This window comes from Gadus morhua, chromosome 19, assembly GCF_902167405.1.
Source record: "Gadus morhua chromosome 19, gadMor3.0, whole genome shotgun sequence".
NCBI classification, from domain to species: domain Eukaryota; kingdom Metazoa; phylum Chordata; class Actinopteri; order Gadiformes; family Gadidae; genus Gadus; species Gadus morhua.
This window is the reverse complement of record NC_044066.1, coordinates 16,517,524-16,541,937: the sequence shown is the minus strand read 5'-3', so window position 1 is coordinate 16,541,937 and position 24,414 is coordinate 16,517,524. Positions and strand designations below refer to the sequence as shown.

The 24,414-nt window shown below is 46.5% G+C and overlaps 1 protein-coding gene across 3 annotated transcripts in view; it reads right to left on the bottom strand.

Moving 5' to 3' along the window:
- Positions 1–24,414, bottom strand: part of syt1a (synaptotagmin Ia) — a 164,629-nt gene that overhangs the window by 6,603 nt on the left and 133,612 nt on the right. For all 3 annotated transcript variants that reach the window (XM_030342003.1, XM_030342004.1, XM_030342005.1), the window contains 4 exons: positions 18,781–18,948; positions 16,182–16,349; positions 9,414–9,531; positions 784–917 (listed from right to left, as the gene is read on the bottom strand). In XM_030342003.1, the coding sequence (XP_030197863.1) occupies positions 784–917; positions 9,414–9,531; positions 16,182–16,349; positions 18,781–18,948 (588 nt within the window). The remainder of the gene's footprint in view (positions 1–783; positions 918–9,413; positions 9,532–16,181; positions 16,350–18,780; positions 18,949–24,414) is intronic.

The following is a 24,414-nucleotide window of genomic DNA, read 5'->3' as shown; positions in this document are numbered from 1 at the left end:
ATTAATTACATTAATTATCGTGTATTTAAGTAGCACCCCGTTAAACCCGTTTCCTTTCATTGCTATTTATTCCAAGGCAAGGGCTCATTTTGTTTATCTGAAATTAGTATTTATTTAAATTATTGATTTTACGTTAAATCATTAATGATAGCTTTTCCAATTTCCTCCATTCAAACGAGAGCTTTGTCAAATGTTTGCTTTGACTCCAGCACGTTATCTATCTACGTTATAATCACACTAACATCCACAAGGGTCATTAAGCAGATCGGTTTTATCCAAACCCAATTCATTGAATCTCTCTTAAGTACATTTACACTCATCTCGACTCAAAGTTGTCTCCACGTAGGCCGTGGACATTCGGGTCAACCAAGAATGAACACATGCAGGCCCGTAGCAAGCGATGAGTTCACCAAGGTACGGACCTCGGCCATTTTTTTGGCGAGATAAAAAGAAGATTGAAACCTGAATTCAACTGTGTACCAAATCAGCGAATCCTCAGAGAGTTGTCTTGTCACTTTATTTCCGCCGTGCGAGACATTTGTTGGTGCACGTACAAACCGAGCCCCCCCCCCCCCAACAAAACTGAAACCCTGAAACTGAGGCCACAACACCCCCCCCCCCCTCCCCCCCTGCCCTGAACACACATGAGTCATGTGTGTTCAGTGTTAAGAGGACCACCGTGACATGACACGTGAATCGTTTTGAACGTACGGTGGACCTCTTAACACTGACGCGTGTGTGAGCGGGCTGAGGCAGACCCCCTGCGGTGAGCACAGCACCTACCTGAATCTGCTCGAAGGGGACCTCGAAGCTGAAGGACTCGTTGTAGTAGGGGTTCAGCGTGTTCTTCTTGATGGTGGTCTTCTTCTTCTTCAGACGCTTGCCGTTCTGCATCAGGTGGATCTTCACGTACGGATCTGCGCGGGGGACAAACGTTGGGACACGTTAACGTTTGTGTGTAGGCATGGAGGGAAAGACGGACATTCATGAGACTGTACCCATCATACGAATACTTTTTACTTGTTTATCTTCCGATTTTTTTGTCATAATTATGTAGTATATGTACAATAATTACAATAATTATTACATTATAATCGTTAAAAAAAACAAGGTAACCCTTTTTTCATGCACAAAAAGCTAAATAATCTTCAACATTGTTCTGGATTTGTAAATAAATATGAGTCAAAACTAAAATAGTAGAGCAGCTACAGTACATGAATCAGAAAGTTCCATTCATTATCTACTAGTTAGATCTCAAGCTACAGAAAACTAAATCCACCATGAGAGCTATAGACGACAAAGAGCACCAGGAGAGTTGGCGAGGTCTGGGGAAGAGCATGCACTGCGCTGTGAACCCGCTAGACGCAGCGCAGACATCACCAGAACCACACGACCACAGAACAAATAATCGGTGTTAATCCATTATGCGTCCTGTGACGCATCGTGTCTGAATAAAAAAGGGATTTCACGGATGTGTTGGTTTTAAAAGCCGCGTTCACATGCTACACGGGAGCTTTGCTTCAAAAGGATCCGGAGACATTCAAACGGTTTTCCGGAGAACACATTAACTCTGCACGGTGTGTCTTGCTCAAAGTGCCCAAAGTAATATTCGGTCTGTTTCACTCGGAAACGAAAGTGTGGTGAAAGAACAGAACCCATGCAGCCAGGACTCTGTTGCTTCCTCTCTGAATCCATTTGTTCTGTCGGGGAAAAAAAACCCGGATTTTGTACAAAAGTGACTGAAAGCTCAGATGAATAAGCGGCATAGTGCACTTCGCCAGAAAAATAAATAAAGACACACCACAGCCAGACGATATTATTCGTGTTTCTATATTACACTTTTTTCTTTTTTTCGGTGTCCTACAAAACGCACCCGTGCTCTCGGCACCGCTGACATCTCCAGCACGCTTTTATTTTCTAAATGGCCCACTCCAACACCCTAATATTCCTCTGCCGTAAATGGCGTCTTAAGTACCAGCGACAGCCTCATCCGAGGGGGCCCGACCCTAAGAGTCCCCTCTCATTTTGTCTCTGAAAATCTGAGAAGTAAGACCCCCCGTCCCCCGTCCCTCGTTTTATACATAAATAATAATTCTACTCAAAAGATTCATGTGTAATGTACAAGATTACATTACACAACATGTGACTGCTATATAGTGTGACAACCGATATTAAGTCCTTTATCCAGAGCAGCTTAGATATAAAACAAATAGAGGTAATTAAGGAGCCGTTCTGGGAAGGAGCCCTTTGCTCATGTGTTACGACCAGGTTAGGCTGCGAGCTCAGAGTATCAAACCCAGCACCTTTCAGCTGTGAGTCAAACACCATAACCACTAGACTAACATGCGTTCGGTGTGTTTGTGTGTGTGTGTGTGTGTTCGGCGTGTTTGGCGTGTTTTTGTGTGTGTGTGTGTGTGTGTGTATGTGTGTGTGTGTGCAGCACTGAAATCAATCTCTAAACGAAAAAGAGACAATGCTCCGTTTCTTGGGAGGGAACATCTGTGGGATTCCTTAGCGGTAGCTTAGCGCCGCTAATCTCTTATCCAATTTGGGCGGATGAGCGAGGAGAAGAAGGCAGGCCGACGTGCAGGAGCCTCGCCAGACCACACAGACGAGTGCAGAGACAGAGAGGAGCAGATGGAGGGGGAAGAGAGAGGGGGAAAGGCAAAATGGATAGGAAAGGAAAGGAAAAATAACAGGATAGGAGCGGGATACGGAGAGAGAGAGGAAGAGGGGAGAGAGGAGGAGGCAGAGGGAGAGAGACAAACTAAATGGGGATGGAGAGGAAGAGATTAAAGAGGGGGTAGCGGAAGGGAAGGAGAAAGGGGGGAGATAGAGAGAGATGAAGCAGTGGGATCGGTGGATGGAGAGAAGGAGAGAGGGAGATAGAGTGATGCAAGAACAAATGAGAGGGATAGAGCAATGGAGAGGAAGGGGGGACGAGAATAAGGTGTAAGAGAGAGAGAGAGAGAGAGAGAGAGAGAGAGAAAGTGGAGAGAACGTAGAGTGGCTAAAACACAGACGGAAAGGTAAAGTTGAGTGCAACAGCAGAGGAGGTGAGGGCGGGGGTAATGGTTGGGGGAGAGTCGGGGCAGAGAGAGAGAGAGAGAGAGAGAGAGAGAGAGGGAGAGAGAGGGTGCGCTTAATGGAGTGGGTGCTTGTCATTACTCTCCCACTGAGCCAGGTTTTGGAGAGCGAGGAAAATAAAAAACGCAAAGTGTGTGTGTGCATGTGTGTGTGTTTGTGTGTGTATGTATGTTTGTGTGTGCTTGCATGCGTGTTTGTATGCTGATGTCTGTTTGCGTCAGCACGTGTTAGTATGTGTTAGTATGTGTTAGTGACTGTGTGTATGTGTCTGAGCGCATGTGTGCGTGTGTGCATTTCTGTGTCTAAGTGCATGAGCGCATGCAGGTGCGTGATCTATATTCACCTGCATTGCTGTGTTTGTGTGTGAGTGAGAGTGAGTGCATCTGCTGTGGAAGAAATGAGCAGGGCAAAGAGGGAACTAAATGAAATCTTTTAGTCGTCTTCAGGGTGCTGAGGAGAATGGCCTCTAATGTTACCTTTTACCTGCCCCCCCCCCCGCTGCCCCTCTGCTGCCACTTTCGATATTCCTGGCTTTTTCGGACCCTCTATACTTATTTTCTACGCCTGCATATAGTCTAGCTTTGTGTCATCGCTCGCAATTTATTCGTGGAGGTTTCTGAGATTCAGCACTTTCCTCTGATTGTCGTGATTGACGAAAAGCGCAAAAAACAGATGTATGATTTTCTTGCGTTTGGAATTCTGTGACATACGGAAAATCGGTGGGGAAATCTGAAGAGCATGAATCTCGTCAAATTGGATACGAGACTGCCTCGTGAATTCAGGCTCTTAATGTACTCAGTTATTGTTCTATGAACATCCTTACTGTACCGACAGCGATATACTGTTGTTTCTCTTCTTCTCACAGATGTACTTATTGTAAGTGGCTTTGGATAATAGCTTCTGCTAAATGCCCTCAATGTAAATGTAAAAATTCATAACATGATTTTTTTTATTTCATCACCAGTGGATGAGGACCAGATTCACAACCGTTTGGTCGTGAATATGATCTGGTCCTCAGTCACTGGTCATCAAACAAAATGAACAAACAAACCCCCAGATAACAAACACAGCCTCCAAAGCTTCCTAGCCTCCTGAACAACAGGGCAGTGCTCCACTTTCTTTGGGGGGGAGTGTATTCAGATAGCCGTTCCCCCAACTTCCCCCGCTTCCCACCATGCTAATCATCACACACCTGCGCAAACACAGTGTACTCAAACAGCCCAAAAACAAGGCACGGACAAAATCCCCCAGAGCCCCGTCTGTTCAAACGGAGCGAAGACGGGAAGGGGAAGAATACAAATCCGAAAGAAGAAGGAAGGAAAATAACCAGACAAATACAGTTGGTACAGGCGGTGCCTAGCGAGGAGCCAGACATTCCTTATCTCGAGCCGGGGCCAGGAAATAAAGAGTCCATTATTAGATTCTGATAGGAGCCGGGGCGGGGAGACTCATATCCTCTCCATTTTGCTTTCTAATGGCGGGCGACTGTAATCTGGGCCATTATACGGGTGAGTGGCCTTACTGGATATGAAGGGTGTATTTCTCCGCTTCCTCCTTTGACGCGGGGGTTTTGGATGCAGCTGGCGTTACAGCTGCCTCTCTGAGCCGTCGCTGGGGTGCTGCTTGTCGGAGGGTATCGGAGGAGGGAATCTTCCCTCCGTGTGGGAGAGGCAGCTGGACGTCAGTGGGCCAGGTTTTGGGACGGCGGAGACGGGAACAAATACGGAGACGCCACCGCGGCGGAGGCTTATGACAGGGAACGGACAGAGTGATGAATCCGGGACGGGATGTTCTGTTCTGGGTTCGGGAAACAACGGTTTTGGGTTCGGACCCCGACGTCTGCGATGTACCTGTTTGTATCGATGAGCAACAACCTTGCTAATGACATTTATACTTTTTTTTATTGCTGAGTCACCTCGGATCAAAGTATCAGCTTTGTTTGGGGCACGCAAACAAAGGTGTCTGGTGAGTTATGCTAAATAAACACCAGGGCGGGATTTTTGTTTAATAAAGCTCTCTCTCCCCCCCTTTTTGATTCTCCACGGGCACGGTGAAGGTGGGGTTCACTGAGTCCAGCATCGTGTCGTTCCACATCCTGCTCAAACAGGAAACGGAACCACGCACACATGAAGCTCTAACTCCAAGGCACCATTAAGCCCAACCCTCTCTTTCATTATCCCGCTCTTTTACACGGCGACAAATCGGCTTGGCACTACTGTAGTACACGCTGTGCTCCCACTCACTTGTTTAACTGCCAATTTCACACGAAAAACACGCCGGCGATAAGAAATATCTTGCCGCTCTAAATCGCTCTCCTTACCGCTCGGTCGCCTCGGCCGGTTCATCATCCTTAATGGACTCTGGGGTCGTCGGTTGGGCGCGCTAGCTACCACGCTACAACGGGGTCTCGGCCCCCCCTTCCATCTGTGTTTCTGACCACTTGACACCCCCCCCTCACCCGTCTGTCATATGCCACGGCTACGACATGCCCTGTGTCACCTGAGCTGCATTTACCAACGCTGTAGTTTCAACCGACAACTCGCTCCCTTTAGCCCCGAGGAGGCGAGCGATGAGAAGCTGTCATCGGTTGAGCGGGAGAATCGAATCAGCGTGGAGATGAGACCGCTGAGCAGTTTCAGTGCTATAGAATACAGGGCCGTGTGGACTATTGAGGACATTTACATTTACATTTAGGGCATTGAGCGCCGCCCTGGTGTTCGGGAGGCTAGCTAGCTTTGGGGAGGCTGAGTTTGTTATTTGGGGTTTTGTTTTTTAATTGTGTTTGATAGCCAGTGACTGATGCTCCCGATAATATTTTACACCCATTTGACGAAGTGTGACAATTACTTCTCCAAACACTTTTGTTATTTTACCTCCAAATGTGATTACCGAAACCTCCTCTTTAGCGGATTAATGTTTGTATGTTTCTGTGAACTTGTTTAACATTTGAGCCCACATTTCCGCTCCCCCTTCATACACGAGCCTGGAGCCAGCACACGGCAAACTAACGCCTTCCCTCTATCAAAGAGTGGCTGTCGTCCTCAGTGCTTCTGAATAGGTTCACGCCGAGAAGAAAGAAGAGCCTTTCTAGGAAGTGTGTGACTTTGCTGCGGCTGTGTATTTTCAGCCGACAGCTAAACAGCATGCTGCCCAACGTGTATCACCAGAATCCAGTCCCCCGAAACCTGAACGACAAACACAATACAAAAAAGGTTTCTTTCGTAGGGACATTTCTTTTTGGCATAAGAGGTCCCATTTTTGCTGCTGCCAAGCGGAGCCATCTTTTTCAGAAAAACCGCCAAGCCAAAAAAAAGAATTATTTGTGATTATACATTCGGTTAATGAAAATAGCCACGTCTTGTTGTCTGAGCAGCAATTAAGAGGCGGTAAACAGGAAGGCAGGGGGGGGGGGGGGGGGGGGGGAAGACGAGAGAGAATCCGGGCCATCAATTATTTGTCCTCCCCCCTGGTGAGGCAGTGGCTGTGGCGTCCCCGCGCGATCGAAGCTAATCATTGTTATTAAAGTTGTGTCCATTACTTCATCCATCCAACACAGTTTGAAGGCAGCCCTGGAAGGAGGGTTTGGCCCAGTGGGTGGTAAGATGGGGGGGGGGGTGGGGGGTGTTCAATGCTATACTCAACCTCATTCTATTAGGGTTAATATAATTATAGATATATCGAGATGTGTAGTCAAACCTTTTTCCAGGATACGTCGACTGTATCTGTGAATATGTAGCTCTTTGAGATGCTAACACACGTAGCTTCGTCCATGGTGCGGTGCTAAGCGATTCTACATGGGGTATTATAATTATTTACTTTTACCTAATTTGATTCCTTTCTCCTTATTACATCGTGGGTCGTAGATAAACGTAATATCGATTCCGCTTCTGTCTGGCACAGTTTTTGGAACTGTGTAACTATAGATCCATCATCGTGTATTTATGTCCAACCTATGCACAACGGTGTGAATACAATCTGATTCGGTGGAAGACGGCGAGGCGGTCACAAAAAGCTTTTCAGACGGGTCGCAATCACTTCTCCATTGTGCTCCGAGTGTCCTGAAAGAGCCCAGAAAAAGAGCTCCAATCTGTTCCAGCGGAGATGTTCAAAAAACTCAGATTTTAGTCCCGCATTCGGCGGCAAACTCTGTCACACAAACGCCACGGTGAGAGACCGTGGATTACTTACCGGAGATTCTCTGATTTTGGTGGGTTTTTTTTTCTTTCATTTTCAACATTATTTCCCTTGTCTTTTCACTCGAGAGCACCGGCACAGTTGGTGGGTATATTGGAGCCAGGGCTGAAACGTGTGTACAGGTTGTCGCGCACTGGATACATTTACCCCGGTTAATGTTCGGAAAACCACGGACAGCGTGGACAGATTGCGTCGTAATTAATGATGACAAACATCACGGCTGGGGAACCATCTGGCTATTCTCGGTCCGGGGAACACACACATGTGCAGATGCGGTTTCCAAAAAGCTACGGGGTCACTTCCCCGAAGTACACGTGTGTGTGTGCGTGCAATTGCGTGTGTGTGTGTGTGTGTGCACACGTGCCCGTGTGCATGCCAGTGCACGCAGATGCGCGTGCACAGGCACAAACACGGGCATTCGTACACACACACGTGCACACGCACCCACAGGCACACAGACGCGCACGCACCTGCACACACACAGGCACGTGCACACACACACACACACACACACACATGTACTTTGGTGAAGTGACCTCGTAGCTTTTTGGAAACCGCATCTGCTTCTGTCTTTCATAATATGCAAGATGGCGTTGAGCATCGGGAGAAGGATTTTGGCGACGCTGCGAAGCGTGTGAATCCCCTCTCCAGGTGAGCGAGGTAATACCGGTGGCATGGGAGAGAGCGAGAGAGAGAGGGAAAGAGAGAGAGAGAGAGACACACACAGAGAAGAGAGAGAGAGAGAGAGAGAGAGAGAGAGAGAGAGAGAGAGAGAGTACAGAATAGGCTACTGCCATCTCTGCTCACAACTAGAGTCCTTGAAGCTTGCCACCCACACAGCAACAAAAAAAGAAAAACTCACAAATACAAAAAATGTATAAAAAGATAAAATAAATAAACTGTATGACGTTATCACACTCGGGTTTCAACCGAGACTACAAATAAAACAGCAGGTTTTTCTTTTCTTTCATAGAGGTTCTGTGATCAGCCTGTAAACAGAGAAGTGTGTGATACCGTCCCTGTTCCCATACAGACTGAGACCTCTCTGGTTCAGACTGAGACCTCGGAAAGAACAGAAAAGACCTTGAAATTAACCCTGAACCCCCCCCCGGACAAGAGTGAGCGCACACAAACACACACACACATGCATGCACCTCTTGTTCGGTTACCATGGCACCTGCCTCGCTACATGGTGATCGGTTGGTGTCTCCGGCGTAAAAGAAAGGAAGAAAAACAGTCCGTCCTCCGATATCGATCCGGATCGATATCGGCTCATTGTTGAGCGTCGGAAGGGACCGGCACTTCCTGTGTGGACCTCCCACGCTGAGACCACAGCAGGGACAGTGTGTGAGTTTGTGTGTGTGTGTGTGTGCTTTGCATATGCACCATGCATCACATCTTCTCTTCTCACAGCTTCTCTTATGGGTTGCGGTGACAATGTCATTGTTTCCCTCTCAGCCGTGTATCGAAAAATGACTTTATTTAAATGTCTGTGTTTTCCTTTGTGTGCGTGTGTGGGTGTGGGTGTGTGTGTGAATGCATACTTGTGTGTGAGTGTAAGTGCGGTTGTTTAAAAAGCCGCTGTTACACAGCTGGTACGTTAGATACTCTCTCTCTCTCTCTCTCTCTCTCTCTCTCTCTCTCTCTCTCTCTCTCATAATTGGTGCACGGGCGTTGTCGTGCCGACGCTGAAGGAGAGGCAAAGTGCTGCGCTGGATGTGTAATTACAGACAAAAGGAGCCCGTCACAGACAAACGCCGGCAGGCACAGAAACAAACACACACACACACACCCACAGGTCAATCACTCATACACAAATGCACACTAACTCACTCAAACACCCACACACACACACACACACACAAACACTTTTACTCTCAAACACACACACATATACAGACACTCAAACAGGTAACTCACTCATATACGCACACGCACACACACACACACACACACAACACACACACACACACACACACACACCAGTTACTCACCAAAGCACTCAGACACACACTCGGTCGATCTCCCTCTCCCCCCCCCCCCCCCCCCCCCCCCCCCCCCCTCCCACACACTGACGCAGAACCACCTCACAAGTCATCAAACTCAAACCGATGTCTGAGTCCCGGCCCTACCTGACAGGCCTCCCACGTCCATCTTCTTCAGGTTCTTGGCCTCCAGGATGACCACGGTGAGCTTGCCGGCCGTGGGGACGTAGCGCAGGGAGAAGCAGATGTCCCCCAGCTTCTCTTGCTGCCAGGCGGGGGAAGACCGCGACGGGGGAGAGGGTCAGACCGGGAGAGGGGAGGAAGAGAGGGGAGGTGAGGCAGCCAGGTGGAAACGCTGTGCACGCCTCCATGAAGAGGCACGCCAGCACACATAAGCATGGACACTACACAAACTCAAACACACACATACTTTTGTACACACACACACACACACACACCCACATATAGTCACACACAACCATGAATATAAAAGGATACGCACTCTTTATACGCACTGAGGTCTTTATACGCACTGACATGCGTACACAGAGACGCCCACAACACAATTTTAACATACAGAACGAAACTTGCATATCAACACACACAAAAACACACACACACACACACACACACACACACACACACACACACACACACACACACACACACACACACACACACACACACACACACACACACAGATAAGCAGAAGGCATACATAAATACATACATATTACGGACTCCTATTTCTAATATTAAATAATATATTTGCTAAAACAACGTATCCCTTTCAATGCTAGGTAATGTTCACAAGTTATGAAACCATATAAAATTTAAATTGGTACTGCGGGCCTCAGTCTCCCAGAGCACAATCTCTCCACACACATCGTCCGTAATCTGGTGTCAAAGTGACATTTACCACTCCAGCCTTTATTGGAATCTAACCAGCGGTGAGAATGAGCAGAGTGAGGTCTAACACAACATCGCGATAGAGAACACACACACACACATACACACACCAACGCACGCACACACAGATACAAAAGGCTAGAACACATAACATTGAAGGCAATTGGAGTCATTTTGAAATGCATTCTGTTTTTCTAAAAACACAAACAAACTCTGTCCGCCCAGACAGGTCGGCACTCTGAATTCAAGGGCAGGCTAGGGATGGTCGTCATAGTGATGCACAATGATGAGGGATTGGCCCTGCTGTCTGCTGTCTGAGCAGAGGAGACAAAGTCCTCCAGACCTGACGTCCAAAAAGGCAGAGAGGAACGCCGGCAGCGTTTAGGGGGTCGACCCCCAGGGTGAACGGCTCTGGGTTCCAATCCCCGACGTCCACCCGCAGGGATCCGTGAGCAGGAAGTCTAAAACTCTGACAAGCCAGACAAGCCCTGGATGAAACGGAGCAAAAGCGTAGTGAAACCTCACCACGTCCTTTTGGATAAAAAGTGTCGGCTAAATTGCTCAATTTCAAATTGTCCCAAAAACGTTAGCCATGATTTGATTCCGCGGCACATCACTCCTTTAAAACGAGTTACAAAAATGAGGACGTTTTTTGAAAGTCTAAATTCTATAACCCACCAGGCCGAGGTACAGTTAAACCAAGGCCTGTTGGATTTCTTCCACTAAATTAATTCAGTTTGTAGAGGGGGAAACAACAGCGAGACAATTGATCAGAGATGCCTGCGCTGAAAGAACTTCACTGCAAACTACACACAGTGAACGTGTTCACATGTTTTCCTCTCTCAATTTCGTACCATCCGTGCACACACGCACACGCACGGACTCACGATCATAAACACACGCACACAAACGCACACACACACTGCTCATCACCACTACAAAGCAGTTCAATCCGACGGTGTGTGTCAAAGAACTCAGACACAAATAAATGTAATGGCGCTTCAAGCAGGATGTGATTCCCGTTCCCGCTCTGAATCCATCCGTTTATTCCCTCCGGCGCTCTATAACCCAGCAACATTTGAAGAGGAGTCGCACACAGTTCCCACAGGAATGTTTTGTCACCCATTTAGGGTGGAATTATTCCCCTACGTAAAATAGCTTTCAGTGACTCACGGGTACACGGTGGATCTCTTTCCACACCTGCGCTTGCATTCGTAGATCCGTGTTTCAAAACTCAAAACTCTCTCAAGGATTCCCAGGAGGCTGCAGACATTGGGAATCCAGCCTAGAACTTCTCGGCTTGTGGTCTAACCCCCTGATCTCTACATTATCCTGTCCACTGCGTACCTACAGACTTATATTGACATTGACGTGTAATTCTTTCAGCAGAAGTCTTTCTCATTTCTCAGGGAAGCTGAGAACAACCAAAAGGTGCTCACTCAGCACAGAGCAACCTCTGGACATTTAATCACACTTTCGCTTTCGCTTTCAGTGCATGCACAGGATTTCCTTGCCTTTTCTCCACTGAACAAATTGATTTGATGAATTTCAAGGGAAAAATATCTTCCAGGGGTTGAGCCATGAGTGGATTGGTATATCTACTTTAGGCACTGATGACTTTAAATTGTATATTATACAACAAAAAGATGGCCGCAGTGGAAGAAGAGACACAGGCCCAAATAAGTCTACAGGACCAAGCCTTTCGAAAACCATCTGCAAGATAACTGTTTTTTCACTTGGTTTTCAATTTTGATACAATGTCTTTCTTCATGATTACATTTGTTCTTTCTGTTTCCTAATTAGGAATTAAGCCATTTAGCAGACACCCTAATGCATAGCAACATATGATTTTTTGGTTTGAAGAGTCACCAAAGAGCAGGTGGGGGTTAGGGCATCTCGCTCAGGGACGCCTCCAGTTAGACTACTGACATTGGGGCTTGAACCCTGAACCCAACTGGGTTCTCAACCCAGAATCAAATCAACTGGGAGTAAAAGAGTCTGGCCTATCCGGCCTCCGTATATATATATATATATATATATATATATATATATATATATATATATCAGTGGCGGCTGGTGGTTTTTAAAGTGAGGGAGGAAGGACTGCGCGCTTGGTTGCCATTGGCCTGCTTGCACTGTTGGTGTATGGTGGCATAAGAATGTGAGACTCAAGTTGTTTCAGGGTGTTTTGGTGAACTACAAAATAGCAGGGAGGGAGTTATGTGAACAAAATGTATACAAAGCCACCAGTGGCATCACTGTAATTTGAGAAGGAAAGGATGCAAAGCATATTAGTCAAATCAGGCCTACCATTGATTTGTAAAAGTAAATAAAAAAATCTGGGCCTATTATTGGGCCTATTTTTGCCCTCACTGACTGAAGTTATTTAGTTATGTTTATTTTCAGTTACAATTGCTTGTAATGCTACCAGTAAGTCATGCGTACCTAGCAAACCATGTAGCACTCACAACACTGACGTTGCCATTACTTCTGATGACCTTGATTTTGGGAAGTGGTCTACCTCTTTCTGAATGAATGGAATGGTTTTTGTAATAAGACGTTAACAATGTCCTCCGTTTCCAATGTTTCCATTGTGCATTTAGGATCTCGCTATCGCAGATTTCACTTGTTCTGCGTCTCTCAGACTGAGCACCGCGGCAATGCAGACCGGGTTTGTTATCGACAGCGTTGCCAGATTGGGCAGATTTCCCGCCCAATGATAATTTTTCCAGCCTAACATGGTTGAAAGTAGCCCAATTGGGTGGGAAATCTGACCAATCTGGCAACACTGCTCAACATCCAGGGATCCTGCTTATTGGTTCATAGCGCAGACGGATAGATTTTTGCGCGAATCAGACCCCTTAAGGTCCCACCAACTCAGAGGAGGATTTTCCTCCTCTCTCCCATTGAAACCCATGTTATCCACCGGCCGCCAGTACTTTCGGGAAAATGAATGGGAGTGAACGGCGGCGGAGGGAGGACGTTCCTCCCTGAAGTAATTGTCAATAGGCGATAGGGGGTGCTAATGTCCCTTTACCCAGGGAAACGAACATTATATATTCAAAGGCAATAAAGTTGTCATATTTAAGGGCATTCATTCATTACAATAGTCGGGGCAATCTAAATTTTTTATTCTCAACAATGTTAGGGAGGATCTTCCTCCCTCTCCTCAATGGCGAAGCCTACACTGATATATATATAGCCACTATACATTTGTATATGTGTGTTTAACACAGGGGTGATATTGTCCACCACTTAGTTGGTTTGTCAGACATCTTGACACTAAGTAGTTCCGCCACTCCAGCCTCTCTCCCTAATCACCATGGCAGGGTAGAGGCTTAATCAACAAGACTATATGGTCCTTGGGGGGGGGGGAGAGAGAGAGAGGGGGGGGGGGGAGAGAGAGGGGGGGGAGAGAGAGAGAGAGAGAGAGAGGGAGAGAGAGAGAGAGAGAGAGAGAGAGAGAGAGTGAGAGATTAAGAGAGAGAAAGACTGACGGACAGAGAGAGAGAGATGGGGATAGAGAGAGAGAATAAGAGACGGAAAGAGAGAGAGAGAGAGGGGGAATCAGAGCGATAGGAAGGAGGGAGAAAGAGAGAGAGGGAAAAAGAGATAGGGCAAGAGAGAGCATTTGAATAAGAAGGACAGAGAGAACAAGTGGGAGAAAGAGGAGAGGGAGACGAAGAGGGCGAAGAGAGTTGGACAGCGATAGACAGAGAGAGGGAAGGATGGAGAAAGGGGAGAGACAGAAAGTCATGAAGAGAGAGAGAGAGAGCTAGAGGTTAAAACATAGCGCGTGGGACGGAGAAAGCCGGAGGAGAGAAAGTAGGAGATAAAAAGAGGAGCAGGACGGAGAGATAGGAACAAAAAGCTTTCGATTAGTTCCTATCTCTTCAGGGAGAGAGAGAGAGAGCACCTTTCCACCTGCTGCACTGATGGAGCTACTGATGTATAGCGTCAGATGCTAAAGGCGGTCCGCTGAACCTGCTCAAAGCCCTTAGGCCCTCGGACTGGATCTGAACGGAGGCAGCAGCAGAAGAAGAAGCTCTGTGTTCCTCAAATTAACCCTAAACACCACAGAAGAACAAAATAAAACCTTCACAGGAGCTGCAGTCTATGTGCTGTATTCACCTATATATACTGTATATATATATATATATATATATATATATATATATATATATATATATATATATATATATATATATTATATATATATGTTTCTAATATACTGAACTAAGTGTGGAATAACGCATTTGAGTTTCCAGGGGATTTGTTAATGACTCAACTGACATTTTAAATTTGTTGTTTTTCTGGAAGGCAGCGTTGTAAAGAAAATGAGAGAGAACACAAACAGGAGTGATTATGAAGTGATTGAGTCACTTAGTCATTGTCAAATCTATGGAGGAGCTGCGCCAAATGAACATAATATTCATAAAGCAGCTGACAAAGACTACACTACCCATAATGGAGTATAATTGCCTTTTGTTGCTTTTCTGTGTGCAGACGCACATTACATTATTTGTGTAAAGAGACCTGAGTAAGTAAGTTATTCTGTAACACACACACACACACACACACACACACACACACACACACACACACACACACACACACTGAGCGATCCATCACACAGATCCTAAAGAATTCTCAAGTGGAATGAGATGATATGATCGTGCACCTCCCTCCTCCAGTACATCCATACCGACCAGGGTCACCTTGCCTCGCGCTCTCAACCCTATCTGACTCCGGCACACAATGCTGTAATTGACTGTTTTTACACTCGCCCGACAGCTCGGCAGCACTTGTCTCCACGCTGAGTGAAAGATATTTATAACACACACACATACGCACACACACAGATGCACGCGTGCACGCGCACACACACACACACACACACACACACACACACACACACACACACACACACACACACACACACACACACACACACACGCACACACACACACACACACACCCGACACACACACCGACCCACACACACACACACACACACACACACACACACACACACACACACACACACACACACACACACACACACACACACACACACACACACACACACACACACACACACACACACACACACAACACACAAAAACAGGCACAGTGGGGGCATGACTAAAATGCATCTTGCTCTGCCCTTCACCTCAAACCGCGGCACTCTGGCACATTCTGCAGCGCTGTAATTAACATTTCGAAATAATAAAAAATAATATTAAATGTTTTACCCGAGGTGGGAGTGGGGGAGGGGGCGAAGGGGGAGCATGCTATATGTCATGGCATTTACGGCGGGAAATTGAATCTGGTGAACTATCGCCGACAAAGTGGAGCCTTCTGTTAATTGACAGGTAAATGTGGGCTTATAATGAAGAGGCATTACAAGGAGAGCGAGGCGTTACACAGGTTCTTACACTGGAGTCAATGTGTGGAGTGAAAGTACAAGCGACTTGCCGCCGCCCACGCCTTCCACCCTTACTAGTGGCTCCCCTCGAACCCTTTCTATCGTTCAGTAAAAAGGGCTGAAGTGACTTGCACTTAAAAATAGTGCTAAGCGTCTTATCCTAGCTATCTTGGTTGAATACGGGGAATGGCTAACCTGACAATTATTAGCGCTACTCTTTGTCCTGTCTGCCATGTTTGTTCTTAATTAAGCATTTACTTTAGCATCTATTTTTGTTTCCCCTAGCTAATATTACTACTACTACTACTACTTTGTGTTTTTATTGTATTGAGTTATATCCTGTGTCTTCCATTGCTGCTGTGCAGGAATCCATCCATCCATCCATCCATCCATCCATCCATCCATCCACCCATCCTTCCTTCCTTCCTTCCTTCCTTCCTTCCTTCCTTCCTTCCTTCCTTCCTTCCTTCCTTCCTTCCTTCCTTCCTTCCTCACTGAAGCTGCAGCTCCGGTTTAAAAACCATCATCCACACACACAGAGAGCTGCCCGCGCGGACCTAAACACTACACGGACGCACCTCCTCCTTCTCGGCGCTCTGGATGTCCCGCCACTCCTCCGTCACGTGGCTGAAGTCCACCTTGTTCATGGGCACCTTGATGTCGCCGATGGCGTCGTGCTTGGAGAAGCGGTCGAAGTCGTACACCGTCATCACCAGCGTCTTGCCCCCCAGCTCCACGTAGGGCACCTTGGGGGGGGGGGGGGGGGGGGGGGGGGGGGACAGAGGGGGGAGATTGGTGAACACTAATGATACGAACAAACTCTTGATTCAACGTTTAGAGGTTTTAAATCTCTATACACCGTTACATGTTGTGCCATCTTCTAAACTATATCATACCAGAATCATCCCAGCATTTTCCACGATACTTGGACCTCACGTCACCCTTTTTCTTCCAAACAAACGTTGCGCCGAACAAACGACAAAACCTCCCGAATTATCCATCACAACGGCGGTGACACAAATAAACGTGCGGGCGCGGCGGCGCGATGCTACCGCTAGCACACTGCCAAAACCCCAGCGCTGCCGAACGGCCGATCAACACAGAGGCTTTGGCGTCTTGGCCGCCGTCGCTGTCTGATATGTTAAAACTCTTTGGCTTGGAGGGGCAGGGGGAATCTCAGCCAAACACGAAGAGGAAGAAGGGGGAGGTGGAAGGTGGAAGAAGGATGGAGGCCAGGCGTTGGCCGATAGGTAAAATCGGTGTGGCTGGACGGTGGAAGAAGAAGGGGGAGGAGGAAGGTGGAGGAGGAAGTAGTGGAGGAGGAAGAGGGAGGAGGAAGGACGGAGGAAGTAGGATTGAGGAGGAAGAGGGAGGAAGAAGGATGGAGGAGGATGGCGGCCAGGCGGTGGCCGTGTGTCTGCCTGTGTTAATATCCATCACTGTCTGTGCTGTGTCTGCTGTCCCAGCGAGTGTGGAGCTCAGAGATCTAGTGTGTGGGGGAGGGGTGAGAGAGAGAGAGAGGAGAGAGAGAGAGAGAGAGAGAGAGAGAGAGAGAGAGAGAGAGAGAGAGAGAGAGAGAGAGAGAGAGAGAGAGAGAGAGAGGGAGAGAGAGAGAGAGAGAGAGAGAGAGAGAGAGAGAGAGAGAGAGAGAGAGAGAGAGAGCGCAAGAGCGAGAGCGAGACAGAGGCTATTCTGTGGCATGTCCTAAACAATTTTTGATTAACTCAACCCTATCACAAACATCAACTTATTATCTAATTCTTTAGACTTTTTCAATGTATCAAACCCCAACCTTTGTTCCACATTTTCTTCAAATGATAATGAAATGATTTCTACATATCATAAATCATACATATAATTTTCTTCTAATAGTTATTACTTTGTATTTTATGTTGTATCTTATTTGAGAGAGAGAGAGAGAAGAGAGAGAGAGAGAGAGAGAGAGTGAAAGAGAGAGAGTGAAAGAGAGAGAGAGAGAGAGAGAGAGCGAGAGAGAGAGAGGAGAGAAAGAGAGAGAGTGAGATTGACAGAAATGGGACAAGAGGAAAGAGGGAAAGGACATGAGTGACGGAAAAGGGATGAACAATGACAGAGAAGGGGGGGAGAAGGAGATGGAAAGAGAGGGAGCGAGAGAAATTGGAGAAAGAGAGAGAGCTTGAGTCGGGAGCCGGTTAATCTGCCAGCTGGTCTCTTTCTCCACACCCTCCCAGGTTCAACGCTGCATGCAAATCACACTGTCAGTGGAACCAGAGCTCTGTCACCCGACGTGAACCAGACCCACGAACCACTCTGTGGATCAGCATCACCGGAATCACACTCACTAAAACTATCTTCAAGACCAACTCTGTGGACCAGCAAACACCTGAATATCTCTTAATAAACCCTCTTCACAATTTTTCTATTCACACCGGTAGACACCTCTGCGTCTCTGAATGATTTCTTTGCTCAAATATATTCCGCCAACACATAAATATCTTATTGAGAAACAACTTCCGTTTTCATTTTTCAACATATTTTTAAAGCCAACCCTTGTGAATCTTGGACGTCATAATAAACACAAGATACACAATCTGTCTTTGCACGTTTTCAAAGCGTGAATCCTTGCCTCATATCTGATCAATATGCCTCATGTTCTTAGCCTGGCTCCGCCCGCCTAAGTACTTCCGCTCAATTTGAATTTCCCTTCAGTACTAGGTCTGGACCTGCTGTATGTAATTTGGTTTTCTTGTGCCGCCACAGCGGCCACCAATCAGCGAACAGAGGGCGTGTCTGAGAACAATGACGACGAAGTCGTACGCCAGTTTGAGTTGTTGTTGTAGGTCGGTAGTTGATTTACAATGTGCAATTTTTCCCTGATAAATTAAATTCGACAAACAAAACCTGCAGCTGTCGTTGACGGACATTTTCGTGCAGACGCGCAAGGTGTTTGGTTTGTGTACAACCTGCGCGTGATTCCCGGCGCATGACATACGTCACAACCAAACGTTAGCGATTGGTTATGGCAGATCCAGAGTGGCACTGGGCAGATCCAATCATTTTAGACTTCAACAGACACCCGCCTTCAAGTGAGTTAACGTTTGTCAATTGATTAGGTCCAGACTCTCTGTACAAATGAAATGAAATGAAGTGAAGTACGAGAGTCTGGTAGAACCAGGCTATCATGTTCCAGGGGGCTACCTTGAAGATGAACTGCTCGTTGAAGGTGGGGTTGAGGGTCTTGCGGTGGACCTTGGTCTCAAACTTCTTCTTCTTGTCGGGCAGCAGGTACACTTTGACGTAGGGGTCCGAGGTGCCTCCCATGTCCATGGCAGGGAGCTCTGCCGCCTGGATGATACCCACCATGAGCTGTGTGGAGAAACAAGACGGAAAAAAGTCAAGGAGACATTTCTTATCATGAAAAAAAACCAGAAAGCCTTTTTTGTCTGTATCGGCTTTTTTTGTCAATTGACTCTCAGACGTGTTATGTTAACAATCCCCCATATTGATTTGGGTTCAATGACTAGCAGGGGTTTTCAGAATACGGACACTGAACATGCATAACAAACTCAGAAAATTCCAGTGCCCCCAACAACACGATTGGTAAAATGATTTCAGGAAGCGAAACGGAAGAGCCACGCCCCGTTTCCACACAATTTAGAACCCTTCGGACTATTGATTTATGGACCTGCGATGTCAGCCACGGTCGTCACAATGGGGAGATATTAAGCTGAAAACAAACCTGAATCTACAGGGTTGGTTGCTATGGATACAACATTGGCAGTCTTAATTAGCTTTAGCAAAAACAACAGAAAAATAAATAAAACTGCTTAATAAATCTTAATTTAGGGACACATGAAGTTTGTCGTTTTGAAGTTGATGAAGTTTGGGTTTCGGTGCCTCAAAGTTATTTATTGACTCATAATGTTGTCTCTCCGTAACCGCGGTTCGGTGACTAATCCCGTTTTGTTCTTCTGCCGCGATGCCTTCGTCACTAAAAGGTATTTACTCGGCTGCGCCTTGCTCCAGTTGTTATTCCCCTGTGCTAATGGGAAGGAGGTTGTGAACCCTTCGCAGTCCAGTTCCCGCTCAGAGCATCACAGCCCATAATTGACGTCCAGACCACAGTGAGAAGGTTAAAAAAGGCTAAAAGGGGGTATGAGGGGGGTGGGGGTGGTGAGAGGAGTTGGGGGGGGGGGGGGGGTAGATGGGTGTGATTGACCTGCCACCGGCAGTCCAGCAATCTCCTCAACAGGGAGGGAGGGGGGAGGGAGGGGGGGGGGGAGGACTTCAGCGAGTCACTCAATCAATTTCCCATCAGGAAACCATTAGGGCAGCCATCAAGAGGGTTGGCTGCGGTTGCCTCGCCGACCGCTGGAGGGGGCAACGGGGAGGGGTGTGATGGGGTCACTTACTGGACTAAATGGTGTGCCCGGAGGACTGGATGAATAATGGATATGGTGACCCATTAGTTTCAGGGTTCCCACAATCCCCAGTGTTGCTTTCTTAGGGAGTAGGATTTGTTGCTAATGATTGAGGTTAAGGTATGACGGAGGGTTGGAAAATACTGTTGTGAGGTGAACAGAGGTCACTATGAAATGATTCTGAAGACTCACGTGTGACGTATCTGAGCTCACATTCACACACACACACACACACACACACACACACACACACACACACACACACACACACACACACACACACACACACACACACACACACACACACACACACACACACACACACACGACAGAGATAAATAAATAGGTGTCATAGCAGACACAGGTGTACCTTATGTTCTGGTTCTGGTTTCATATAGGGCTATGGACAACTTAAACACAAGTCTATCTCACACTCAAATGCGATCTGTGATTGAACTTTCTCACTCACTTATTCTAAAAGATAACCCAACAAAAACACATCCCTAACAACCTTCCAACCCCGCAAAACTTATTTAGACAATTCTAACAGCGGTCACACTGAGTCACGCAAATCTAACTTTTGCACCGGATCGACCTCTGTGTTTTTGGAATGCATCACCTCTGAACAAAACAACGACCCGAGCCTCATAATGCAGGCGGCCATTACCCTTGCTCGCGGGACCGCACTAAACTAGAAGGATAACGACAGCCGTGGCTGCTGTTTCCTCTCCACCAGCTGTTCACCGAGGAGGTTGGAGAGGCCGTCCGTTCAGCCTCAGTCTGGTCCTCCTCACAGCACAGAGAGTCTGCGTCAGACAGCTCCTGTCACGACAGCTCCTGTTCTAACAGGCGGAGGGTGTGTGGGTGTCTACCTGTCTGTGATACCCATATTTTGTTCCCTCCGAGGGGGTTATTGGATTTTTCTTGGAAGATCCAATGTGTTGAAGTGGTGTTATATAAGACTGTCAGTGCAAAGGTACGTTTTTTTTTTAAGAATGTATTAATAAAAAGACAGATTCAATACCGCTGCACTGATATCATATGTCATTTCAGATATCAAAAATTTGAAGTTCTATCTTATCTCGCCTTTACGTTTTCACTTACAATAGTATGAAAAACAACTGATGTAAAATATTTAATTACACAATCCACTGGGACAAAATCCTATTTACATAAAATGTACATTTACATTAACAATTAGGGTATTTAGCAGAGGCTTTTATCCAAAGCGACTTACATTTGTCATAAGAAGGAGAAACAATATAGCTCTGTCGGTACAGTAAGGATGTCCATAGAACCAAGTGCCAAGCACTAAGAAATCACTAGGTTAACCCATTCCCCTGTCTACAACAAATATAGCTAGGATAAGAAGCTACACAATGCTGGAAAGGAAAGTACTATGTTTAAGTACAAGGACGTACAACATACAATAAGTGTGTACATTAAGAGCCAAAATCCCTCACACATGATTCATCTTAGCGGTGAGTTAGTTGCCGGGATCGGACATCTGCCTCGAAAACTGTCAAAGCACATCTGCTTTAGCATGTAACTCAAGGAGGTGGCACAGGCTATTCAGCACTAACAAGGTGGATGCTGGGAGTTCACCCTGTGTGTGTGTGTGTGTGTGTGTGTGTGTGTGTGTGTGTGTGTGTGTGTGTGTGTGTGTGTGTGGGGGTTTCAGCAGCCAGTGCGCTGACCTGGAGAGACGGTGGAAGGTGAGTAAGCTGCGGTCAGGCCAGCCTTCTGGGGATTTGTTCTGGTGTGAGGGTCATGCGAAACCGCAGGCTATACACACACACACACACACACACACACACACACACACACACACACACACACACACACACACACACACACACACACACACACACACACACACAGTATATATATATACATACACACACACTGGCACACATTCACATTCACACTCACATACATAAGTAATACACATTCACCCTCACATACATAAGTAACACACATTCACATAAACACTGTGGACTCATATTAAACACATCCACACTAACACACATATGTAGGCATAACCAAGAGTGTACACACAAACACACACACACACTATACCCATACACTAGAGTATTTACACACACACACACACACACACACACACACACACACACACACACACACACACACACACACACACACACACACACACATACACACATACTAGCTGCCTCAACACATGCTCACATATACACACTAGGGCTCTCTCTAGCCAGTAATCACTAAAGTTAAGTTGATTAAAACGAATGAAAGCCAAAAAACGTATCTGACATCTGCATAAGTCACAGTGTTCAACCTTATTGAGGCATAGACAGTTCAAACAGAACTGTGATGCGTTCATTTGAACTGTGATAAGCTTTTTAAATTAACTGTCTCTTCATGCCGTGTTCATTCCTTTGTAGAAATTGCTAGTAGGTACAATTCAAGAGAGTTATACCTCTAAAATTACAATAAAACAAAAATAAACTATGAACTACAGCAGTTGTTTACTCGAACGTCAGTTTGATTCAATCATATTCAATATGTTGGAAACAAATAAATACTCTTTTATGCTTTTCTGCGGATAAACTTCAGATGGATACTCAACATTAGAAATAATGTTGAAGATAAATTTGTCTTGATTCAACTATAAACTCAGATCGTGAATATAAAACGTAAGCATCGTCCTTCTGTTTTCGCTGAGAATGCGCCTAAAACGCAACATTAACATTTTGATAGAACGCCGATGACACTGACGTTTTTCTGTTCCTGTTCCGTGTGTTCGTAAAATAACAAAATGTCAGGTCCGATCGCACACACACACACACTCTCTCTCTACTATGAAACACTTTTTTTACATTGCCCTTTGCGTCACGCCTAGAGAGGTCGGCTAGCCAAATAAGCTTAATGAAACCCTTATTCACAATCCGTCCAGTTTGGTATCATAAGCTCGCAGATTCCCAGCTGGGAATCGTGCAATACGTCTCCAATTTAACCGACGGAGAGCGAGAAAGACCATGCATGTGGAAATGGCATCGCGGCAAGTCTGACATTATCACGGTTTGTTCTGCTGTGAGGATGTGGGGAGGAGGAGGAGGAGGAGGAGGAGGGTGGGCGGGAAGGTTCAGATCCTTCACCGAACCTCTGTGCTCATTAGTGTTCGACGGCCGGAAGAAGCCCACGGAGACGAGAGAGTAGTGGCGGTCGTTGTGTTTGCCACGCAGGGCAGGGACTTTCATCCACTTAAAGATAGGATAATTATCGAGGATCATCGGTAGACAAGCCTCGCTGTTCGCAAGCGCACGCACAAAGACAAACCGCAAATACACACATAGGTGGATTCAGAGTTCAGAGTTTGCCTAGACTCTGCATAGCTTCTCTCCTCCCCTCCCCCACCCCTCTTACGCACGTTTTGTATGTTGTATGTCCTGGCACTTAAAGATAGTACTTAGCATTGTGTAGCATCTTATCCAAGCTATATTTGTTGTGTACTGGGAATTGTGGTATAAAAAAAGTTTCTAGTTTCTAAAGGTTCTATGAACATCCTTTCTGTACCGACAGCGGCATATTTCTACACCTTCTTCTGACAGACGTACTTATTGTAAGTTGCTGTGGATCCAAGGGTCTGCAAATTGCCCTAAATGTAAATGTGAATGTTTATGGCCTTTGATGTCCTTATATTTCAGTAGCAGTGAGATTTGAGGCAGAAACAAAAACTGCCAATCCCATCAGTCCAACAAAGGTAAATGTTGACTAGCCTCCGTGTTTCAGGGACAGAGGATTGACAGGGAGTCCCCACTGTGTCAGTAGATCTGTAAGCTTTAAGCCTCGGCTGAATGAACCCGCTGCCGCTGTCGCCCTTCCTTTAGTCTGGCTCTGTTTATGAGACCCCACCCTAAGCGCTCCCCCCACTCGAGACTAGAGCACGCTGTAGTGTCGGCAATGCAAAACTTGAAGCTGCGTTCGTGACACACTGCTGGGGCCCGTTGAAGATGCAATCAGCAACCTGCCGCTGAGGCTGGCTCGCACTACACGACTGATGGAGCGTTAAAACCGTCACCAAATATTCAGGCTTTTGAGGTCCAGCACAATATGAGGCCTTGTCCTCATAAGACTAATGGAAATTGTGACTTGTTATAGCAATCTATAAATGTGGAAACTTTTGAGGTCCAGCACATTTTGAGGCCAGGTCCTCGTAAAACTAATCGAGTGTGTGACATGCTATAACACTCTAAAAATATTAAGACTTTCTCGGTCCAGTACACAATGGGGCCAGTTCCTCTTAAGCTTGATGGAGTGTGTGGCATGTTATGAACAGTGCAATATTAGCTCTTGGAGGACAGGCCCATAATGAATACCGGACCTCAGAAGAGACAGATGGGGTGTGTGAAATGTGAAAACTCTTGTGGTA